This window comes from Condylura cristata, unplaced genomic scaffold (assembly GCF_000260355.1).
Source record: "Condylura cristata isolate star-nosed mole 26May11 unplaced genomic scaffold, ConCri1.0 scaffold00018, whole genome shotgun sequence".
NCBI lineage: Eukaryota > Metazoa > Chordata > Mammalia > Eulipotyphla > Talpidae > Condylura > Condylura cristata.
The window spans coordinates 9,862,634-9,883,926 of record NW_004567119.1 but is presented as its reverse complement, the minus strand read 5'-3'; the positions used below and the strand labels follow the sequence as shown (position 1 = coordinate 9,883,926).

Here is a 21,293-nt window from a genome sequence, read left to right as displayed (position 1 = left end):
TATTTTTGGTTTAACAGAGGCTTTAGTATTTTATGGGCATTAAAAAAAATGGTTGAAAATAATTAAGTTCTTCTGAGTATATTTGGAAGATCCTATTTTAAAATGGACTTCAAGGCTATATTTGAAAATTACATTTGAGGAAAAAATGACTATTTTAAAGTTTCCATTCTTTAAAATGGACTGTAACATGTTTGTGAAATGATTTTGGAAAACATCACAGGAGAACATCACAGGCTAACATAAAACTTCATCATCTATAGTTATTATCCTATGCAGAGAGTATTTTGTAAAATGCATTTGGTGGATAATTTTATTATAAAATTAATATTAAATTGAATTAAAAATATTTTTCTTTTATTTATAGGGTAAAACTCATGGTACTTCCATAAATGTTTTTAGAAATAAACACCAAAAAACAAAATCTGCCAGATTCTTACCTTTGGAGATTAAAAAGGAAACGTTTGATATCATCCAAGAACTACAGACAGCACACAAAAATTTATATTTTCTCAAAGAACCCAAAGATCTTTCCCAAAAGGAACATATTGAGGAGTCTTCACGAAAAATTTCTTTCAAGGAGCCATGCATTTTTAATATAAAAGGAAAAGGCAAGGAATCTGTAGATCAAGTTGTGAAAGGTAAGTTTTTGGTGGAACAAAGGAGTTCAGCAAACCAACAGTTGAAACTGCTTCTGTTGTGCATATAATGGAATTTCCCTGTCCTTGCAAACCCTCAGACTTTATCTTTTAGCAATGAAAGGTAGAGGTATGATTAAAAAGGTGCTTGCTTCTGGGGTTACTGGAAATGGAAAAGAAAAAAAATGTTAACGGGAAAAAGGAGTTTAGAGGAACAACACATTTGTTTTAGCTACATGATAGTCATCCAAGTGCAAATCATAGAAACTGCTTATTTCACTGTTACTGAAGCTGCCATAGGTTTGTTTGTGACTCTAAATGCTGTTGTTAGTACTCACTGGAGGACTGGCTGTGAGTGTGGGTGAAGGAAGGATGATCCTTAGACTTTAGACATGATTAACTGGAAGCATAAGAATTATCACTTTCTTTGATGGGGAAGAGGGAGAAATGCAGTTTTGAATGGGCAGAAATCCAGAGGTGAGATTTGGACACATGGCATTTGAGGGATCTATTGCATATACATATATGGGAATGACAAGTAGGTAGTCTATCGGGGTGGGTTCATAGGAAAGGTTGGCATCATGAATGTATCATCATTGTCCATAGAAATATGCATGGGCTACAATGTTCTAATTAAGTATTTCCTAGTGGTCACATTAAAAAAGTTAACAGACAAAATTTTTAACAGAAAATATTAAAGTTATTATTTTAAATAATATATATTATATATTATTTTAAATAATATATTAGCTAACCTAATATATCCAAAATATTATTTCAGTAGTTTTTTAATATAAAAATTATTAGTGAGATTGTTCATTTTTTCCCCAGAATCCGGTTTGTATTTTGAAATTGGACTAGCCACATTTTAAGTAGACAACAGCTGTAGTTAGAATACAATACCAGATTGGACAACGCAGGAATAGATTTTATTTACGATCATAGTCTTAGATAAAGTCATCTAGGAAGTAGATGGAGTTGGAAAACGTAAATCCAAGGACTAACTCCGACCAGCTAGAGGACAAGAGTAGTGTTCAACCGAAGGAGGGGAAAGGACAGCTCGAAAGGAAGTCTCTATCTTTGATCTAATTTTTAAACATAGACCCAGTGTTCATGTCGGTGCAGGTGGAAGCATAATCTAAGGTATCAGCAGCATTAATTCTAGAACTTGATTAAACTTTGTCAGACTAGAAAGAAGCTGAACCCTGCCTATGTGGTATATATACCTTTTGCTTGGGCTGCGCTGATAAATTGGATCGCGTTACCTTCTATAAGGTAGTCCTGACCGAGTATGTTACATTTTGACCAAGTGAGGGATGCCTTAGACAGGAGCAAGGAAAGCTTGTCCATGATCCCAGGAGTAGTGCAGGGTCCTGTCCACACACAGGTTGACTAGTAGGTTGGCAGATGAGGTGGTGGTATGACATATTATTTTAGTGAAATTAGAAGTGAGGTCTTTATTTGAGGATGAGATGGGAAGCATTGGCATTTTGCGGAATGAAGAGTGAAATAAATATAATCTGGAACAGTATGAAAGTACATGGACTATAAAATGACAGTTTTCTATGACAAATGAAATCACTTAAACAGAAAAGAGAAATGATTGGAAAATGTCAATAAAGATAAAGCAAAAACCAACTTAACTTGTAGCACAGGATTTTGGAAAGAGTGTATAGAAAAAACAACTGCTACTTTCAATAGCTGTTGAGAAAGTTGTGTCCCTAGCAAAATAAGGGTTGTTGGGATAAGAAGGCGTGGGGGACATACAGAGTACATAGGTAGGTACCTGTTTCTCTGAGGAAAGGTTTTGGGTTTCTCAGTGCACAGAAAGGAGTTTGGGGAGGTGATTGAAGGAAGAATGAACAGTTGGGGGATCTATGCTAATGGTAGGCAGGTAAAAAGCAAGGAGAGAGAGAAGACTAGTTCTCACACCATCTCTGAGAGGATGCTGGCAATCCATTCTCATGGTAGTCTCTTTGGAGCTTGCTCTCTTTTTTGCAGTTTGTTGCTCATGACAATCATGAGGCCAAGAATATTGGAGGTGGGGGAGTCAGAAAGGAATAAAGGTTTTTTTCAAAAGCACAGGCGGACATCAGTTCTGAAAATCCAATTGTAGGCTTGTTGAACTCAGGCACATTTTGCTAGGAGCCTCGGTACATTTCACAGAAGACAGCTGTGAAGTGCTGATTGTAGAGTTTATATTTGAATTAAAATTGCTATTCATTTCTCAAAATTGTTATCTCCAAAAGCATATATTAAGTCTCTACCTTTGATCTATTTTTTAAACATAGACCCAGTGTTCATGTCAGTGCAGGTGGAAGCATAATCTAAGGTATCAGCAGCATTAATTCTAGAACTTGATTAAACTTTGTCAGACTAGAAAGAAGCTGAATCCTGCCTATGTGGTATATATACCTTTTGCGTGGGCTGCGCTGATAAATTGGGTCGCGCTACCTTCTATAAACTGAACATCTTATGTGAAAAAAGTACAAACATTTTTGAATTTGACCCAAAGATATCAACTCTAAAAACCTATTATAGCCATTATAATCAAATATGTTCAGTAAGTTAATTTTGTGCTTTCCTATAATACCTGCCATATTTTTCTTAATCAAGCAAAAATTAGAAAAAACATGAGATGATTTCTTCTTTGAGTATTCGGATTTAATACAGTATATCTTAATCAGTTTCTAGTGTCATGTTGCCAACAATTTATCAATCTAGTTAGAAATTATGCATAAAACTTAGTTTTATAATGTATATTAATACTAGTATAGTCATCATGTATCATACATAATGTATAGACAGTGTTCTTATGACCAGTGTAGAGGGGTGTGGTACCCCTTGTAGTTTCACAAACATCTCTCAGTCTGTCTATCTGCCTGTGTGCTGATCTGTATTTTCTGTCAGAAAGTAAACCTTTAGAGGGCAGTATCTTATTTGCATTTGTGTCTCTAGTGCCTAATAGCATAATGATGGAGTCAGTTGGAACAGGAAAGACATTTTATAAGTGCTTATTAAATAATGGAATGAAAGAGGTGCCAATGTAAATGTGTGTGTAAATTTCTAACCAACTTTAGGTAAGCCTGGTCACTTTTCAAACTGTCCTATGCACCATTGCATTATAAATTATAATTCTGTTTTCAGAAGCTGACTCCTTTGCTACAACCTAAGAATACTGTATGTAGTTGTATGAGTGCATGTGAAGTGTGGAGTCACTGCACAGGGTAAGGAGGTTGATCAAGTCACTGTCCAGTATAAAACAGCTGTTGCCTGAGCTCTGCAGTGCCCAAAGGTTGTTATTTATTTCTCTGGCTTGCATGGTTGCTTCCAAAATGATTCTGTCACAGCATGTGTGTTCTGGCATTCCCTCTTAACACTGGGAAACTTGGAGCCAAGGATCTATTAGTGCCCGAAGTGTGGAATGTGTGACATTGATCATCCCCTCTCTGAGCTGGCACTGCTCTGAAGCAGCCTGGGAACCAGGGAACAAGCCTGCTGCCAAATCCATCTGGTTTTGATCCCATTTCACTTAATGAATCAAAACATTATTTTAGAGACACTTAAAAAAAAAAAAAATTCCAAAAGTCCAATGAATTCCAATGAATTCTCTGACTTAGGATGGATCAGAAAAGTTGGTACTCACCATAGAGCCATCCATGGAGACATGTAACATGTTTTCATCATGTGTTATCACTTGTCTAAAGTCACCACCTAAACACTTCTTATATGATTGTGTAGATGGCTGTTTTTATTTATGTTCTCAGATTCTAACTATAGGGAACCACTAACCATGACCTTTAAGCAGCATTGCGAAAAAGACTAGGATATTGGCTATAACACATATATAAAGTGACCTTAGTAAGTTTTTCAATGAAAGGTTGAAAGTATCTATATATGTCTACAAACTGATACTTGCTTTAAGAAATAGAAAATTTTCTACTGTTCTATTGGAACCAATAATTGGAAACCAATTATTGGAGAAGAGTATAGGGAAGCATCTATTGAGTATTTACTGCTTATTACAAGACACTGTGTTAGGCCATGCATTATTCAAAAAAATCTCACAAGATCAGCATATTATTGGTAGCATTTTACAGCTAAGGACACTGAGGTTCAGAGAAAGACATGTCCAAGTTGCCACTATGGATAGGTGGTGGCAGGATCTGAGGTCTTTCTGACTTGTATGCGAACATTCTTATGTACGTGCTCTCTTTTGCAGCCGCCTTGGGAGCTATGTGACTTGCAGGGGTGAGGGTTCCCAAGTGCACTGAGAGTGTGGTTGTAGTATGAAAAATTTTCATAAATTTTTGTATGCAATGAGGAAGTCACTTTTCTTCTGTGTATCTGTTTGCTTCATAAAATTGATCTAATTCTTGCTGTTTTAAAAGGCTATTCTATTTTTTTTTTTTAAGATTTATTTATTTATGCATACAGAACTAAGGGGTACAGGCCAGAGGTGCAGGGATGGCGAGAGGCTTCACCAGAGACAGAGTGGGGAGCAGAACAGGCAGAGTGACTGAAATACACTGCTGAGGGGAGCAGCGGGCGGGTCAGGAGAGGTCTGCCTCGCCATGTGGTCTCCTCCGGGGCAGGCAGGAATCGAACTCATGCGGAAGTGGCTTTTAGCTTCTCAGTGCTATGCTTTAACCCGCTGCGCCACCAGGGAGGGCCAAGGCTATTCTATTTTTATCCACTGTGATCTTTCAGAAGAAAGATAACATTTGAAGTGCCCCACCTCTTTCTTAGATAATACTGACGACTATACCAGTCGTTGGTTATGTCAGTAGCAACCAAATGCTCACCTGGTTTTTCCAAAGATATTACCAGGTAGCAGTACCATTGTCAGTAGATCCTCACACAGGCATCACGGGGGTGAAGGCAGAGAGTGCCAGGGAGTGGCGACCTCTAGGTAGTGCACCAGTGATTGCTTGTGTGCATCAGTACTGAAATATTCACATACCCAAGCTGCAAAGGCCTGATGAATTTTAGCTCTACCACTAGAACAGGAATGCCATCTGAGGGGGCTGTTGTGCTGTGTATGGGAGGGCTAAAGAAATTCCAGGTAATGAATAAAGTCTTACTAATAAAAATGAAAAGAGAGCTAGTATCCTGGAGAATTTTAAAGGGCAGAATATTAACTTTGGGATGCGCTTTCGCAGTCACATCTTTTTCTTTCTTTCTTTTTTTTTTTATTGTGGAAATAGTGACTGTTGTGTGTCAACCCACAGAATCCTTTCTGACAATTCCACGTTCACTAGAGGGAGAGGTAGCAGCAGCACTCTGTGGAAGGATCAGCTGTTTCTGTGAAAGTAGGCACATGACTTTCTTTCGCTAACTATACTGAATGGCCCAGGTAATCACAAGGTGTTCTTGATGTTCCTGGATGGTTTCTTAGGTAAAATGATGGGAATAGTTGGGACTTAGCAAGAATACTGTGTTTATAATTCTGGGGCTTAATACTAGAATTACCAGGCCTACATTTACTAGGCCTTGGTTTTATACTGCCCAAATTATTTCTTTGGTTGGCTTTTAAATGAAATCTGCTTTTAATTTGTTCATATTACTTTTCCTTTGTTTAGAGAAAAAACATTCCAATAGCTGGAACTCCAGTTTACTTAGTTATGTTTTTTGCAGTTGATTTTGTTTATTTATAGGCATAATTACATTTAGAAAAAGTTTTATAGCACTGGCAATAAAATCAAACGAGTGTGAGTCTTTTCTAGTTAATTCTTGCCTACAAAAATTATTATCATGCAGACCTACCTATTTGGGTCACTATTCCCACTGAAGTGTTAATTTTCATTATAACTGGAGGTTGTATTCCTATTGTGATTGGTCACCTTGTTCTAATCTTTTTGACCGTAAACTGCATTTCCTATCTTCCTTGATTTGTTCCTGTGTATATAGCCATGTTTATAAATGTTCTTCCATGAGGAAATATTTACACTGACTAATAAAGGAGCAGCTTCTATAGCTGGAGAGGGTGGGTAACAAGACAACCTCACATTTGTGTATCCATATTGTGAACGTGGTCTAGTGTGATGGTCTGAAGGGCCGATTTTGGGAGTCTGCTTACTTGTGTGAAATGTACTAACCACTTTGTACCTGATTGGAAAAGAAGCTGAGATTTAGAGACTGAAATAAAAAATCAGGGTCTGATTTTCTTGATACATGATTCTGGCCAAATGATTTCACATATTGAATCCTCAGTTTCCTATTTTGTTAAATGGAAATGATAAAAAATAATGGCTGAATCTGTTCCTGCAAGGACCAAACAAAATTTCTTTGTGAAAATACAATGTGAATTACAAAATACTAGGTACATTCTAGGTACATTATTAATGACTCATTGAAAGACTTAGGAAAAATACAGGCTGATGTAGAAAAACTGATGATTGTCTATCCATGTAAGGCAGATACGGAATTCTTTGCAAGAAGAAAATTTTCTTGGATATAGGAATGTGCTTCTCTCTTCCTTTACTTCTCAGTCAACAGATAGATTATACTTGGTAGGGAATAAAGAGCTAGTGTGATACATTTACCTTGTGGTTATCAGAAAACGAATGTTTCGGTTTTTTTGTAAATGTGTTCAAGTAACGCTGGTATCCAAGTGTATCATCTGGTTTTATAATTTCATGTACCATGGGATTTTATTTTATTTTCTTTAAACATTTATTTATTTATGCATACAGAACTGGGGTACAGGCCAGAGATGCAGGGGTGGTGAGAGGATTCACCAGGGACAGAGTGGGGAGCAGAACAGGCTGCCTGAGGAAGTACACTGCTGATGGGAGCTGTGAATGTGTCAAGAGAGGTCTGCCGCGCCATGTGGGTCAGCTCCCTGGTGGAGGTTTGAACTTGTGCTGCAATGGCTTCGGAAAGCTTCATAATGTAGTGCTTTTACCAGTTGTGCCACCAGGGAGAGCCCAACATAGGATTTTAAAGAGTTAAAATAAAACCTTAACCACTTAATAAACTGCTAGGGAACAACTCTGAAAAATGTTGTTGGCATGAAAGAAATAGGGAAATAGGGCTTCCAGCAGAAGTGTCTTAATTAGGAGTGGGGCCAGGTTCCGTCCTCTATTTTACCTTGCTTTCTGCTTCTGCGACAAATTGTGAAAGTGGTCAGCTTTACAGCTAGTGCTTTGTGATTGGCTGCATATGACAAATTCCTGTTTAGTCTGGTGGTTAATACCATTGGCAAGTCGATGTAGATAAACAACAACGAGAGTGCCAGGTCCATTTGAGGACAAACGCCATGTCATAGTCTGGTGAACATGCTTTGTCTTTTCATGCACACTTAGCTTTCGGCATGGGTAAAGTGGGACTCCTAAGGCAAAGCGGGAAAATATGTCAAGGTGTTTGAGATATTTTACCTAAAACAAATAATGGTATGAAATTTGAGGAAAGCTCTGAGCTGGTGAGAAAACAAAGAAAGAGATAATCTTTACAAATAGCTGTTTACTTCACTTGAAAATGATCCTAATCAGGAATTTGCATCTCTTTAAAGCTTTTCTGTTAGTGATAATATCCCTATCTCTATTTCTCAAAAGGCAATTATCACATAAAATGGCTTATAATAGAGGTGTTATTGCTTTACTGGCGTTCAGCATGTAAGATTTTTATTGGTATACTTGTCTGTTTTTTTTTTTCTATACACCTGCAATTATATTTACATTCTGACAAAATATAGTAGAGGTGGTGCTTAAATTTCCACATTCCTGTCTACCATCCTAAACAATTTTAATGGTCTTTTCAGCTCTTCCTGCTTTCTGTAACAATTTCATTTGCAGTTAAGGCACAGAAGTATCATTTGTAAAGTTTCTAAAGGAGAACATAACATATCTTGGGTTTTGAAATTAGATGACACTGCAATAATTCACCTATAATTAGTGTGACAGGTCTAGGATTAGCTCACCATTAGAAAGAATCTTCCTCATGAAGCTGTGACGAAGTAGCTTCAAATGTGGGAAAAAATTCTGATTGTGTGAGAAAAGAAGCAGGACCTGTCAGAGATAAGGACTTTATAACTCACAGCCCAACCTCCAGACTAAGCTTCATTGCCGTGCCAGCTCCCCGTCTTCCTGAATCCCCCGGCTCCCTGAGGAGGCGCTCAGTTGGATACTGTACATGTGGTGGACAGTAGCATAACTTCGTGTTATGGCCCAGAAAGCTGAGTTTGAGGAATCCATCACTTTGAGAGGAAGTGTGTCCCAGGACGGGCCACCTCACTCCTCCCGGTTGCTTGCTGCCAACAGCATGACAAACTGCCTGGGTAAAAAGGGAAGAGTGCCAGATCCCGACATTCTTGGCACACATATGCTTGTGAGAGGTGCTCAGGACTCTTGGGACTGTCTCCCCTAGCTCTAAGGGGCACAAGAAAATTCTCAATGTGTGTATGTTGTGACACACATGAATTGTTTGCACACATATTTGTAATTTTATTGCATAGTTTTTTTTTTAAATATTTTTAAACATTCTTGTTTATTTTTTTGCAGTACGAATTTCTCCTCTCAGGTGTGGTGACATAGTTCTCCCAGCACCGAGGCACTCACCATCCTCCACCATAGTCCCACCACAGACCCACCATTGTGCTTTCCTCCGCCACTGTTTTCTACCCTTATACCCCCGCTCTCCCTCCCTACCCTCCTGAATGTTTCAGATCTATCGCATATTTGTAATTTAAAAACATCATTAGTTCCTCTTTTTAGCAAATGAAGAATTTGATGTCCAATGTATTTAAATAAGCTAAAGTCACCAGTAAAAGACACAGCAGGCACTGCAGACAGTGTTTTAATTTGAAGCTCAGTGTTACTACAAGAAGACTGCTTTGCATTACTGCTGACGACTTTTTAGGCAATGTTGGCCCTGTGTTTTAGTGAGAGTTTTTCCATTATTTTATTTACTTGCTGTGTACATTTTGGGAAATGAACACGCCTTTTGCTCATCTGTTGCTGCATTTTGATTGTGTTGGTCTAATGTGTTCCTACATCTTTTCCTTCCTTTACCTTAGATAAATATGTTTATATCTAAAGGCCTTTCTGTAGCTTTCACTAAGTTCTAGGAAATAAGGTCAAAACAACAAAATTGCCTGTTATCATAGAATGGCAGGGTTGCAGAGATAAAATGTACATTAGACACAATTTAGTATAACTACCTTACCTCCATTTTACAAATAAGAAAGCAGAGATCTAGAGAGCATCAGTGAATTGCCACCCAAGGTCATAGGTCTCATTAGTGGTAAAGGCAGGACTGCAAACAGGTGTTTTTATATTGAAAATACATTGCGTTCTGAAAGAAAGAATTCAAGGCTGTTGGTAGAAGTCTAGTACTTTCTCATGTGTTTTAAAATTGTTTAGCAGCAATAGTTCAATGCACAGGATAATCAGTGCATGTACTGAAACTGTAACAGAAATACAGTTCCCTTGAATCATGGGTTACAAACTGGAATGCCCTTCTTAGATCAGCAAATAAAGTAAATGTCTTCATTGGCTGGTCAACGGAAGGATTGGAATCCATGGTAAACTAGAGGAAGCACACCTATCTGCACACACAGCATTTCTTAAATTCCTGTTGTCTTTCTTCTGTATCTTGAAATGTTAAAAAAACAAAACAAAACAAAACAAAACAAAAACAAAAAACAAACTTGTAATAAAAGACAATGAAAAAAATCATATCTGACATGCAACAACACATTTTGAAAATAACCTCCTGGGATCAATCACTAGTTATTTTTTGACTGTATTGTCGCATGTCTATGCTAAGGCACACAGAAGTGCATAGGTAATTTTTATTTCTTTCTGGCCTTGAGTTGGTGAAGTAAAAAACTGGAGACTTGAGGCCTTAATTCTCCATATTTCAACAATCATCAACTAGTAACACATTTTAGAAGAGACTCTATCATAGCCAAAGGAGTATTATGATAATTGTAAAGGATTCCAATACTAGAATTATGTGTGTAGGATATTGCATTGGGATCTGGGTTATTCATTCTTTCATGTGAAATAATTAATTTTTGTCCATTGATATCTTAAATATCCCCTTTATCCCTATTTTGGAGTTTGTGGAGAGTGCTGAAATGGATATAAAATGTGTAACTAAAATCCTGAGGTCGAGAGAAGTATCTTCCCTTTGATAAAGATGCTATAAGAAATATCAATTAAAAAAACCGTGTTTCTCTATGCCTTTTGCTAATTTTGGTTTTGTTTTCACCAGTTTTTATGTTCTTTTTTCATACTGATACTACAGGTAGTGTTATCCTAAGATATTTTTTCTTAATCCTAGGCATTTTATCCTGGTAGGAAAGCTCTCTCTGACACCTGTATGTATTTGGTTGGCATCCCCTAGTGGAGTTATCATTTCTCTCCATATCAGGTTCTCAGTTTTAACTGCTCTGTCTGCAGAACTTTCTCTTCTTAAGTATCTTAAAATTTATTTTAATTTGGGGGCTAGCAAACTTCTTAGTAAAGATTTTGGCCTTGTGGACGTTGTCATTTCTATCACAATTACTCATTTCTGCTTTTGTAGCATAAAATCAGTCATAGACAGTAGGTAAGCATGTGGGCCTGGCTGTTTTCCAGAAAAGTTTTGTTTACAGAAACAGGTGAAGGGCTAAATTTGCCCTGGCCTTGTTTCAATTGGTATCACAACAGGGTTGAGCATGATGACACCTTATTATATAGGAAAAGCTCCAATTTGTATTTTTTTAATGTATCGTTTGTTTATAATGTACATGACATGTTAACAAAACAGAATGTAAAAGTAATTTGTAGATAAACAGCTACAAATAGTTGAGGTACTTGCTAAAAGATTTGATCACGTGCCAAAAAAATTAAAGATTCCTATTCCAACTTTTCACATTTTTCACAAAGATTGATCACCTACCTGCTTATATTCCTAGTACAGAGGGTAGTGAATTTGGAGTTGTAGAAAAAAAAAAAAAAGATTCTAGAGAATGAGAGGATCTTATAAATTTTCTAATATTCTAACATTTTTTTTATTGAAACTGTCTCAGCTTCTCAACAGTTTGTCCAGTTTTCCCTGTAATTATAATAATAACAACAATCACTTTTCCTCTGGCATCTTCAAGAATATTCTGAATTATTACTTCCTGAATATTTTAAGCAACTTCTGATTCCATATAAGATATTCTCCAATTTTGATGGTTCCGATCATATATTTTATAGGTTTTGTTAGCCCCATAACATTTTCAAGCATACTGGATAGAGAACATGTTTATGAGAAGCAAAATGTAAATGAAGACACTGTGTTCTTAGACACTGTGGTTAGAGAAGTGGCCTACTATGTAAACCAGTACTTTTAAGTTGTGAAAGTTGTACAGTTTTGTGTGTAATTCACGATTAATTCTTTTACTCTCTGCTTCCATACTCTCCCAGATTTGGCAGTGCTAATTTGAACTTTAGCATGAATTACAAGTAAATTATTTTGACTATGTTTTGTTAATTTTACCATGCAATCTGATACAATTTTAGCATGTTGGGGTTCTGATAAATCCAAAGTCAAAATTTCCAATTCAGGTAGCCATTATAAAGACATTAAAATCTTTTTAATAGTGTGATATTTCAGTGTTTTTTTTTTGTCTATTTTTATTATTATAATAAAGTCACATGTTAACATTTTCCCTTATGGCTAAATATTTAATTGTGCATGCATTTAAAGATAAATTTATGGGTGTTAAATGTAATAGAATGGGTGTTAAATGTTTTTTGTGGGGCCTTGTTAGATTTAGGTTAAATTGGGAACACAAAGAATATTATATTATCATTCTCTCTTGATTAGCTTTTCTAAAGTCCTCTTTCCATTTTGGGCAATACAGCCTTGTTTCTACACATCCACTTTTAGGATGTGAATTTCTGTCAGAATATTTGAAACCAGAATAGACTTTTGGTGCCTTTATCTGGCAACATGTTATCAGTCGTTATTTGTTTTTCTGCTAAGCACTGGAAGGAAGAGTTACTCTAACTTCCTAGAAATTAATTGTACTCTTTTAGATAGCCAAGTTGTTATCCTAAATTTCCTCTTCCTTAGAGGGCAAATTCTTTCAAAATGTCAGAGGAAAATAATTTCAGATATTAAAAAACTTACTCATGGCATGCCTGAACTTGTCACTACTTGAGTTTCCATCTGTATTTGCTTATTTATCTTTTTGCTTTTTAGTCATGTTTACCAATGGCTCTCCATTCCTGTTTGTAAAGAAACAAACCAGACATTTAAAGTTGAAGAAGCATCTTGTGTAGTCAGTGAAACATGAAAAGGATAAATCGTTACTTAGTGTTTGATTTGTGCCAAATGCTGATTCTAGATAGTTCTACTGTGTGAAAAGATTCCTTGTTTGGAGTCTAAGCATGTTATTTATTTATTTAATTTTTGGTTGACTACTCAGCACATTGTGTTAATAAAAATATATTGCATTTGGGTAAACAAATTAATATTGCCTTGTATAAAGTAAAGGAGTCATCAGTATGTATACATAGTAAAAAAAGGAAGTCATCAATGTGCTGGTGCTTTATAAAATTGACAGGAAATGCCTGTGAGTGTTTGTAGATGTCTGTCAGTCCTGTATATAGTGTTTGATCAATCTTCATGCATTCACATTTGTGGTAGGTAGATATGTCAGTCTATCTTTGTTTAAATAGATTGAATTTACTACATTAAACTGAAATATGCGTGGAGATATGTACATAGAAATCACTCAATATTTATACTGGTTAGATCAGGTGACTGGATTGAGGCTCTGGGTTTGTTATGTTTGAGCATATGGACAAGTTGTGCGGCTAGAAAAGATGTATGGTGTTTTCAATTTCCTTCTAATTATAGCATCTTATCTATATCAATAAAAGTTTATATTTAACTTTGTAAGAATTGTATATGGTGAGCAAGATAATTGTATGCACCCATGCATCTGCAAAACATAAATTAGATTTTGATAAGAAGTAAATTGATTCTGGTAAAGTTCTGAATGTTAATGGGATAAAAATTCCCATCTGACTATAACCATTTTCTATTCTTGCAGTATCTTTTTCAGTGATATAAGACTGACTTTTTTTTTTTTTTTGGCACCCACATATAGCAAATAACTGTGAAACATTTCAAACCTCAAAGTGACACTAAAACTGTGAAGTATGAAATGGAAGTGCCAGAGCGTGTGAGACACATTGCATAGCACTGCTCAGTAATTCAGTGTGTGCATGCAGGAGAAATGACAACACCACTGCAAGATGTGACATGATTAATGCTGCAAAAATTAATAAATAAAAACAATCTTCATTTGAAAACACTCCCTAGTGCCTTAAAGTTACCACCTTCTAGGTTAGGCAGGCTTGCCCTAGTAATTATATCCTCCTTACCCCTTGAAATGCTTTTGTGAGGAATAAAATTATAAATGCATATCACCTTGACTATGTCGGTGTCATTAAATGGTTGTGCTAAATGGCCATGTTATTTTAGGCTTTTCCTTGATTGCTTTTATTTCATACCCTGCCCCAAGTAAGTGAATGTAATTAGCTTTTGTCAAAATATTGGCTGGCTTATTTTTATCTGCCCCCCTCCCATCTCTGATTAGTGTCCTCTTCTTAGGTTTCTTCTGACTGTATTGTAGCTAGTATTGAATGAGTTCTTTGCATTCTCAAAATCTAATTTAGGGCCTATCTTAGAGCGTCCCTGTATACTTACCTATAACTCAGACCCACTTCATATATTTGTATGTCTTCTGGCAGGCATTTTCAGAGGTTGTTGGGATTATTGCCAAACCTATATTACCTAATTAGACAAAAAGGGAAAGAAAAATGAATTTTTCTCCTTGATGTTCGTAGTGGATATAGATGTTCTACTATTATAACACAAAGCAAGTGCTGATGAATTTGTTTTGTCTCAGTGAGAAGTAAAAATATCAGCATCAGCAGCAACAGTTTCCTGTTTCTATACTTTAGGTACATTTAGCATCTCATGGTCTAATCTGCTGTGCTCAGGATAGCATTCACCAGTTTTATTTATTTATTTAATTAAGATAATATTGGAGTACCCCTATAAGTACTACCACCATAGTGTACTCCCCACCAACTAGTTCACTCCCCCATGTTATACCACTATAGACCATTGTACTTCCTTCTGTCTTTGTTCTTTCCAAATCCACTCCGTGCAAACTGGTGTCTCAGTCCTGTAGTCAGCTCTTAAGGGTTCACTTTCAGGATGTCTTTGTTATTTATTCACTTTATATTTCACATATCAGTGACACAATAGACATTTTTCTTTCTCTTTCTGACTTATTTCACTTAATATTATCCTTTCAATGGCTATCATATTGCTGCAAGGGGTATGAGTTTAACCTTGCCATTGTTTAGTAGCATCCCATTATGTATATATATTCCATATCTTCCATTCATCTGTCTGGGCACTTAGTTTGTTTTGCATAGTTTAGCTGTAGGAAACTGTGCTGCAGTAAACATGGGAGAGCAAATTTCCTTTCAAATTAATTTTTTTTAAAAAATATTTTCGCTAGATGCCTGGGAGTAGAAGTGCTGGGTTGAATGGCAGATGTATGTTTAGTGTTTTGAGACTCTTCCATACTGCTGTTCACTAGGGCTGGACCAGCAGTATAAAAAGGTTCCTTTACCCCTACATCCTTGCCAGCACTTGTTGTTTCCTGTCTTTTTGAGATGGGCCATTCTCATAGTTGTGACAGGGTTTCTCATTGTGGTTTTGATTTTCATTTCTCTAATAATAAGTGAGTGTCACTCACCAGTTCTAAAAAAGAGGAAACTAAAGCTCAGATAGGCTAAGCCACTTCTGTAGAAAGTGACGGAGCAGCATACTCAGTCTTTTGACCCAAATACCTACATTGATCACCTTAAGCATATCACACCTCTGGTATGGTACATTTCCTGAAAGAATGATTATTTACTGGGGTGCATTAAACCAGCTTCCCTTGTTCGGAGGGATATTACAATAAAATGGGTAGCTCACACTAGTAGGTTTTCCATTTGTGAGCTAAAGGATATTATTGCTGAGGTGTTCAACTGAAGTCATAAATGAGAAGATGGTCTTTCTCAATGATGAGGGAATGCAGGGGGCATCAGCGAGGGGTAGTAGCTTTACAGAGTTATATTTAAGGGCTGCTACAAAAGCTATGGTTTTCAAACATTAGAAGTTGTCCAGAGGATGGGGACTTGTAAGTGCTGAGCCTGGAAAACAGTATTGAAAGGCCAGATTAGTTACTGGTCTAAAGAAGACTCGTCACATGTAAGTCAGTTTTTTAGCCACAAGGGTCATCAGTTAAGGAATATGTCAATCCTACTTATATTTTTAGACTGCCTGCCTACCTGCCTAGTTGTCTATCTGTCTACCTGTCTGTTTGCCTATCAATCATCCATTCATCCATTATCTTGACAAGAGACATGAGGTTTCTATTTTGAAGATAGACTTCAAATAAGTGGAGACCATCTTATCTCAGTTTCCTCATACCTTACCCACATGTACAGTAGACTTAGTAGCTGAGGAATTCTAGAATTCTTAATCTGAAGATTTTATTTAGGATAATTGGTACATTTGTTCTTTCTCCCTTATAGAGAGGTGGAGGAGGGTAAAGGAGACGGAAAAGAGGGAAAAGATAATGATGGTAAGGAGGAAAGAGAAAACAAGTTCTTTCTAAATGCAAGCAAATCCATTCTGGGTAGAAGGGGTGAAGTGAAAGTTCCCATCTTTTGGGGAATGTAAATGAATGACTTCAGGGAGGTATCCCTAAACCTCTCCTTAGCTTCCATGAATTATTTGGCATTCATGTATTCTCTAACCTGGTCCCGGAAATCCTTGCTCAGAAAGCTCTGGTGGTGCAGAAAGGTGAAAATATTCATGGGGAATTTTCTCCTGACACCTCTTTTTATTGCCCGTAAGGGAGAGAGCAAGATTGCCTGACTAGCGATATGCACCAGGATTTTACCATCAGGTGAGCCAGAGTCCAGTAAGCCCAAGCAGAGGCTCAGACTTGCTGCAATCATCAAACTGTAGCCACATTTTTGTTGTTGTTGGGGAGGATGGTCCAAGAAGATTAATACAAACACTTTCTTCTGGGTAATTTTGTTAAGCCTCTGGCTATGATATTTCCTTGCTAGAGAGTCAGCTATTTCCCTAGGGAATTAACTGGTGTTATTTTCCTTTTGGGGGAAGGATGTATACTGCCTAATTTGCCAAAGGCTTAATGAAGTGCTGTTGTATTTTATGACTGGATAAGAGGGACATGAATACTTGATAGAGAAGTTTTCAGCACAGGAGTGTTTATTTGACATAATATGAATTTGTGTTTTATTATTAATTTATTGTGCTGTTACTAAAAGTTTATGTACTTAATATGATAAACTTTGGTAGCGCTACATCATATGACACTTATTATCCTCTGTTTCATAGCATATTTTACAACTGCCTTATGTCTATTATAGATTGTATCAGTGTCATGTTATTGTCATCATGCAACATTCGCATAACTGATTTCACTTACTATCTGTCAGATATTCTGCTGATGAATTTCCATGCATCATTTACCCAACCTGCTATCGTCGTACACATTTTCACAGTGAAGGAGTTGAACTCAGAGACTTCATACACTTTGCTGAGGGTCATATGGGTAGTTCATTGTGAATTTTAAACTATGTCAGTCTGTCTGTCCTCTTCACAGCTTCTGTGATTGCCCCTCATCGTCTGTCTACTTGGAGCGGGAGATTCAGGTTGAGGAATAGCATATCAGTTAGCCTGATATTTTATGACTGTAGACATTGAGTTGGTTGTAGTTTAGTAAATTCTTTAATTTCTTGAAATTGTGTAATCTTTCTTTTCATTATTATTACATAATATTTTTTGATTTCTGAAAAGCTATCTTTTTTTTCATTGTGTACTTTTTGATGCATTGAGATCTTACAAAGGAAATGTTACTGTTAAAACATAAATTCTAGTACTCTTCTGCTGACATCATAGAGAATGTTGTATTAGTTTGTATTTAATTAAGTCATACTCTTGGTTCCTGGTTGAGTTTTATTTGTTTATTCAGTGTTTTTTGAGTGCCTAGGATGCTGTGTTAGGCAATGCTGTATTGTTGAATAAATAAATGAATTTCCCTTTAATAAGTTTAATACATAACCTTAATTTCCAGAGATCAATGGAATATAATCCCTTGGGAAATTGAGATGAATTTCTCCCTTGATTTATTAACTGCCTTGGTTGTTGGCACAGGCTTAAGGAGGTTGTTGTTGGGGCAAGGCGGGAGGAGGTAGACACTAACGATTATATTAGCTAAAGGGTATCATGAATAGGATAACAGCGCCTACATCAAAATGGAAAAGAAAAAGGTGTAGTGAAATTTGAAGTAGATTATGTAGCACAATATCTCTTCCCCCTTTCTGACATGGAATCTGAAATTCATTACTTCTGTACCTAGTAAAACCATTAATAAATTATTTCATTTATTTAATACTTATTGGGCAACTAATTCATAATGCTTAGTGTGAGTGAGAAAAGGAATAAAACCAACCAGGGAAGAATTCAGTCATTCAGCAGTGATTTACTGATCATGTATAAGCCAGTCACTCACTGACCACTGAGGATATAGTTGTGAAAATGGAGCTTTCCTTCTGCTGGGGAAGGAGGGTTGGCAAGCAGCACACCAACAGGACATAAGATAGTCACACAAGGTGATGTTCAGCAAGCAGTCTGTGTAGGCAGCCAGTTTAAACCTTTGCCATAAACCAGGGAAATTAAACAGCAACGAGAGAAGTTTTTGTTGTGCATTGTATTAACTACGATGATGACCACATTGAGAGGTTATCAAATTAAGACCTTTTATGTGACCTTGGTCAGTGCCTTCATCATGACCCCCTTTATCATTATCAGTACTATATACTTCAAACCTTTGCCACTCTTCTGCAGACATATTTCTCTCTCACTTTCTCAGTTAATGACCTCACTTCCTACTGCAAGGATAAAACAAAAGTCTTTTTAATGAACTCATTGGTGATTTACAGTAGTCATCTAAAGTCTTACCTACCTTCTTTTCAGAAAAATCTGGCTTTTTTCTCTAGCTTATGGTTAAATTCTATTCTATCCCTTCCCTTTTCTGCCAGGAACCTTCCTTGCCTAGTATATATTATTCACTGTCTTCTGTCTCCTTTCCTATACTATATAAGCAAATTAATTTCCCCCATCCTCATAAAAATTTCTCAAATTTATGTCTTTGTGGTGAACACTTAATCTCTCTTCCCTTCAAGTCACACTTCTTGAAGGTATAGTTTGCTTTTAATATCTCCAAATAATTTTATTCCTTCAAGCCTGTGAAATTTTACTCCCATTTCCATATTCCCATTAAGTTGTCTGCTGATAACCTCCCAGTGACAAAAGGCAAAGGGTATGCTTAATTCCTTGTGTTAAATTTTGAGATAATGGGAATATATTTTCATAGCACTGCAGTCGGAATTATTCAGTTATTTGTCTATCATTTACTTAACTTTATTCACCAGAATATTGCCTTTATTATCCCCACATTACTTTTTGTATCCCTGGTGCCTAGAAAACTGTCTGTCATGTTATAGGCATTTGGTAAATATTTATTGAATGAATGATTAGTAAGTGGATGATGGATAAAGACATAATTCTTGTCCTCAGGAGACCACTAGAGAGTTCACGATCTAGTGAAAAATTGGCATTCTGTATAACACACATGTGCTGGAAATTTCAACAGTAGAAAATCATGTGACATCCACCCAGCCCACACACTAGAATGTGAAATGTCAGTTATTGCAATCTGTCATTCTTGACTAATGAATCTGTCTATGAATTTGAAACACTAAGTTTTAAATTTATTTTAATAACTTCACTTTAAATAGTGGGTCTTCAAAAGAGATAAAGGTGAAGAAGTATTTTAAAATCACTCAGTATATGAAATGTAAAATTTCATTTTTTGAATGAAAAGATTTTGAATTTAACCTTATGCAAAGCACTTCCATAGTGTTATTAGGTTTCTGTGAAGAGATACCTTAGTGCTCTTTTAACGCAACTATTTTGTGAAATAAAATCCCATTTATAATGTTTTCTAGAAAGTTCTTGTCCATACTCACTTTTATGGTATCCAGTTTCTAAATTATTAAGGTAAAAATATAGAAAGTAGGTTCATTGACTGGTCCAGCTTAACTGTTTGACTGCTTTTAGCCAACTAAATAATGGTTCCTTTTTTGGATGGAAGGGGAGAGAAGCCGGGATTCTTTATGAAGGTTGTGAGAAATAGGAATCAATTGAAGGGAGAAGGTTGACAGTATTTATTATGTCTGTGAAAAATTTGAAAGAAATCCATTTATATCACTGGCGAACAAAGTGATTTTAAAAACCCTATGTAACAATAAGAGCCATTAAATATTTATTGATTCACATAGTAGGTGTTTGATGAGTGCATTGGGCATTCTAATAGGGTATACTGAGCATTCAAGGAGATTAAGTGCCAGTTCCTATCGTCACAGAGACTAGAGGAGGAGATAGGACAGGTAAATAAGGATTGCATATTGTTTTACTGTTCAGATAGATGATGAATGACATCTAGAGTGTTGAGTCTTGAAAAGTGAATGACTGGCAAAGTGGGAAAAAGTATTACAGACTTTGTAGCATTCAACAGACTTTTATAGAGCACTTGGGAATCTAAAATGGAAAAAAAAAACAAAACGAAGAACAAATCTAAAGAGTTATCTTAGAGCAGAGTCAGCTTCTGTCTGACAGTATGTATGTATGTCTGCTAGCCTTGAGCTTTCATTTTTATTGGACCTTGTGAGATCCAGACACCAAGACAGTGTCGATGCACAGTAGTATTAGTAATACCAAGCAAGGTGGGCATTCAAACCTGATAACTCTGCTAAATGTGAGACCCCTTTACAAAGACAAGAGCTTCACTAGAGACCAAACACATACAATAAAAACCTTAATTTTGTTAGAAGGAAATGACGATGAAGCTTGAGTTTGAGGGAAGAAGAAAGAGAATTTTCATTTTATAGTTCATAACCACTTGAGATTAACTCAGATATTACCATATCTCAGAAAACTGTAAAGTGAGAAATTTAATGTTACTGTGAGTTGAAAGGTTTCTCAGATACCTGGAGGAAAGACAAATTATTTTTTGAAGAATTGGTCTTAATCCCAGTTGAATATAATTGCTATTTCTATTATATATATGTTTATAATTAAAAAAAATCAACCAGAAGCATGAATGAAGGCATGGTGTCTTTATGTGAGTGGCATATACCTCGCTCTCTAGCTCTCTCCCAATGAAGAGTTCAAGCTTAGAACCTTTACTGTGAGAGAAAGGATGTTAAGAAAGCTAGTGGGTGTGATACTCTGTTGGTGGGTGTAGTGTTCTAGAAATCTGGGATGTTGCCCTATTTCCTTAAATCACAGGGAGTATGGTAAACCATTGTTACCTGGATTAAAAAAAAAACAAACCAAAACCAAACCCAAAACAACAGCAAACCAAAGGAGAGGTGTCAAAGTGGTATAGGATCTGACTAGCCAAGTTTGGCATTATGAGCGTTAAAAAGAACAGCGATGGAAGTAGACGATGCACTGAGTAAAATAAAGGCCCTTATGTCACCACTCCCTGGTTACTTATCGATAGTC

General features: G+C 36.4%; 1 protein-coding gene across 1 annotated transcript in view; it reads left to right on the top strand.

Moving 5' to 3' along the window:
* LOC101637853 overlaps window positions 1–21,293 on the top strand; it is a 198,411-nt gene that overhangs the window by 6,962 nt on the left and 170,156 nt on the right. The window contains exon 3 of the mRNA XM_004685200.1: window positions 365–638. Within this exon, the coding sequence (XP_004685257.1) occupies window positions 365–638 (274 nt within the window). The remainder of the gene's footprint in view (window positions 1–364; window positions 639–21,293) is intronic.